Here is a 3,880-nt window from a genome sequence, read left to right on the forward strand (position 1 = left end):
TGGTCTGCTGGAGTTGGATTTTCACACCCCGTTGTTCTCCAGCAGTGGGATTGGCACACCCAGTGCTCTCCAGCAGTGGGATTGGCACACCCAGTGCTCTCCAGCAGTGGGATTGGCACACCCAGTGCTCTCCTGCAGTGGGATTGGCACACCCAGTGCTCTCCTGCAGTGGGATTTGCACACCCAGTGATCTCCTGCAGTGGGATTTGCACACCCAGTGTTCTCCAGCAGTGGGATTTGGTGCCGTTGGCCGCAGCCCCAAGTGCAGCAGTTCAGCCTCCAGCCCCCCTCCCTGCCCAGTCTGTATCACAGCAGTGTCTGAGGATGGTTGTGCCAGGAGTGTGGAAAGTTTGCTAATGCTGGGATAAATCCAGCTCTCCCTTCAGCCCCAGAGCTCACCATTTCATTGGAGAAAGCCGTTGTGCTGGTCAGGATGGATTTTCCTTTGTAAATCCACGCTGACCACTCCTAAATCCATGCTCAGAGTGACTCCCAGTCACTTTCTTGTACTTTAATATGCTTGGCTTCCTGGATTAGTTGCTCTGTCACTTCCCTAGGGTGTAAGGTGAGGCTGACCAGCCTGTAATTCCTTGGATCCTCCCACCTGAAGGCAGGAGTGACATCTGCTGTCTTTCAATCTCCATAAATCTTCCCTGGCTGCCATGCAGCACTAATAAATGCCTTGTTCTCCCCTGTAACATTTGTATGGAACTTCACCACCTATACCAGTTTCCTGGATTTATGCCTGGGGCAGAAGGAGGAGGAGAGGGAGGGGTGTCCTGGCAGCTGATGGGTGATTTTGGGTCAGAATCAGTGAGGACTCAGCTCAGTGTCTGCCTGAGCTGGGAGCTCTGTTGTCACTTTGGTGTGTTGAAAATGCTTCTGTCCCTGCCAGGCCACCAAGTGCCAGCAGTGCCTGGGAAGGATTTGCAGGTGGCAGTTGGCCATGGCTCCTGGTTTGGGCTGCCATGGCTCCTGGTTTGGGCTACATTTCCTCTTGTCTCCAAGGGCCATAAGTTCCTTCCTGCCTGTGGCTGGAGCTGTTCTGCTCACAGGATGGAGCCAGTGCAGATCCTCACTTGGATGGTGCTGGCTTGGCTGTGCAAATGAAAGTACAGGGAGCATATGTGCACGGAAAACATGGACTGCAGGGAGGGAGGAGGGCCAGGAGTGTGGGCCTTGGCTGCCAGCACAGCTCATCCTGCCCTTCCTGACTGTGGGGTTGGTGAGGGGTAAAATCCCATGGAGCTGGTGCCTTGTGTACCCCAGTGTGTGACAGTGCCAGCAGTGGGAGAGGAAGATGAGGTGAACCCTGATTCCACCATCACCCTGCTGCCAGAGCACACAAATCCCAGCCTCCTTTGGTTTTGCTTTCTCGAGCCAGCAAGCTGTCTGCCTATCACATGATAAGAGCTATCAGGCATAGTCTGAGGAGAGCTAGAAGCAGCTTTTGAGTATCTTTGTTGCTGACAGCTTCAATTCTGAGTGTGACAGACAGGCACATGCCGTGGCTGCTGCTGTGTCTGCTCCTGACTGCTTGTATTGCTCTGGTTTTATAACTGTTCTATAATGGAATCTTAGAATCATTGAGGAAAAGGCCTCCCAGATCATCGAGTCAAGTCTGTGGCCAATCCCCACCTTGTCACCCAGCCCAGAGCACTGAGTGCCATGTCCAGGCATTCCTTGGACCCCTCCAGGGATGGGCACTCCACCACCTCCCCGGGCAGCCCCTTCCATGATGTTCTTCCTGATGTTCAATCCAAACCTCCCCTGGCACAGCTTGAGGCCATTTCCTCTTGTCCTGTCCCTTGTTCCCTGGGAGCAGAGGCCAACCCCGCCCCCAGCTGCTCCCTCCTGTCAGGGAGTTGTGGAGAGTGAGAAGGCTGAGCCCCCCCAGCTCCCTCCTGGTGCTCCAGACCCTTCCACAGCTCCGTTCCCTTCCCTGGACAGGCTCCAGCCCCTCAATGTCTTCCTTGCAGTGAGGAGCCAGAACTGACCCGAGTGCTCAAGGTGTGGCCTCACCACTGCCCAGCACAGGGAACGGTCACTGCCCTGGGCCTGCTGACCACCATCTTTCTGATACAAAAAAAAGGTGCCCTTGGCCTTTTTGCCCACCTGGGCACACGCCAGCTCCTGTTCAGCTGCTGTCGATCAGCACCCCCAGGTCCTTTCCCACTGGCCCTCCTTCCAACACTGTGATGCTGTTTTTCCAGCCACTCGGATGCTGTCTGAGTTCAAGATCAGTTGGTCACTTGTGCCAGGAGGAACAGCTGCAGGGCCTGTGTGATTTTACTTTTTGTACAGAAATTCCTCCCATTATTTCCTGCTGTCAAACTTCTAAACAATACACTCAGATCCCTGTATGGGCTTTGCATCTACTTCTTGTTGGCATCACAGCTGGGGACAGTGCTTGTTGGGGGTAAGATACTGATGCTTTGGTGTTAATGCTTGAGATGTGAAACCGGTGTTGATTTTTAGCTGTAGCAGCCTCAGTTTGTGGTTGTGGTTTGGTTCTCTCATTTCTACAGTGCAGTCCTGAAGTTAAGGGCTACTGGGGGGGATGTAAATAGTAATTTTTGGTGCAAAGTCTTGCAGTTGGGCTTTGAGATGCCACTGTACCAGCGAGGGTGATGGGCTCTGTCACCCTGCTGCACGCCTGCGTCGGGCTGTGGTTTTCCTGTGCAGCCCCAGAGATAAGCTGGGTGTTTCTTTTGAGCTCTCACAGCACTGTGAACAATGCAAAACCCTCCTGGTACACACCAGAGTAAAATACTGATCTCTTTTCTAGGCATGTTGTGGTGAAGACCTCTCCCAACCACAAATACATCTTCACACTGAGAACCCACCCCTCGGTCATCCCTGGCAGCATCGCCTTCAGCTTGCCCCAGGTACGGCGTGGTTGGACTTTCTACTCTTCTACAGAATAAGCAAAATCTCTTTTGGGATCAGGATTGAAGATAAGTTCTCTAGTTGGAGTAAATGTATGCTGCAAATTTGATTTCTGCCAGCAAAAGTTCAAGAAGACTTGTACTACAACTGAAGTGACTGTGCTTACATTACTTTGATATATTTTTAGTGCATGGTGGGATAAAGATACCTGAAAAGGTGTAATTTAACCTTTTAAAAATCCACCAGAAATAAACGATTTGAAAAGAAAAGCTGAAGCAATATCTGCCCTTCCCTGTGAATCTTTATTGTTCCCTGTTTTCCCTTGGCTTTACAGGGTTTCTTTGCTGTGTTTTTTAAGACCTGCCAGAAGTTTTATTGACTACATTCAGTCATTGGTAGTGTTTTTAGATGAAAAGTGCAAGGAAATGCATAAAAGAACCTCAAAACCCCTTTGTCTTGGCTTTCTTAATTAAGTCATCATCAGATGTTAAGTGATGGTTAGAATAAATAATGAATATAATTAACTTCTAAATCAAAAAATGAAGCTTGTAGCTTTTAAGTCTCAGCCTGAGTGTCATCCCATGAACCTGCAGCAATCATTGTCTCTGACTCAGTGCTTTCATATCTCCCTGCCAGTGACTGCTCCAAAGCCCAGTCTCTGTGCTGCAAATGCAGGAAGGTTTTTTTTTCCTCAGCACGTCTTGGCACAAGCCCCCAGATGACATTTTGCCTTTTGATGTGCTGTTGGAACTGGGTCGGTCTGGAGGAGTGGGTAGGGGATGTTATGTTGACCAGTGTCTGGCTGTGGTTTGTGATGCCCAAACTGCCCAGCAGTGACCTGAGTGCACTGACTTTAACAGCATAAGCATCTCCTGCTGGTCACTGTGTTGATTTTTATATGTTGCAGTTGTTGTTGTGCAGCCAGGAAAGCCCCTCTGCCAAGGGGTGAGGCCTGGTGCTCCCTGTGGAGAAGGGGCTGGGGAGGGGATGG

At 50.7% G+C, this 3,880-nt stretch overlaps 1 protein-coding gene across 2 annotated transcripts in view; it reads left to right on the top strand.

Moving 5' to 3' along the window:
* NSF (N-ethylmaleimide sensitive factor, vesicle fusing ATPase) overlaps positions 1-3,880 on the top strand; it is a 61,428-nt gene that overhangs the window by 4,420 nt on the left and 53,128 nt on the right. For both annotated transcript variants that reach the window (XM_017744759.1, XM_008641655.2), the window contains exon 2: positions 2,789-2,888. In XM_017744759.1, coding sequence (XP_017600248.1) covers positions 2,789-2,888 — 100 coding nt within the window. The remainder of the gene's footprint in view (positions 1-2,788; positions 2,889-3,880) is intronic.

The sequence above is a fragment of the Corvus brachyrhynchos genome, unplaced genomic scaffold (assembly GCF_000691975.1).
Source record: "Corvus brachyrhynchos isolate BGI_N302 unplaced genomic scaffold, ASM69197v1 scaffold479, whole genome shotgun sequence".
Classification (NCBI taxonomy): domain Eukaryota; kingdom Metazoa; phylum Chordata; class Aves; order Passeriformes; family Corvidae; genus Corvus; species Corvus brachyrhynchos.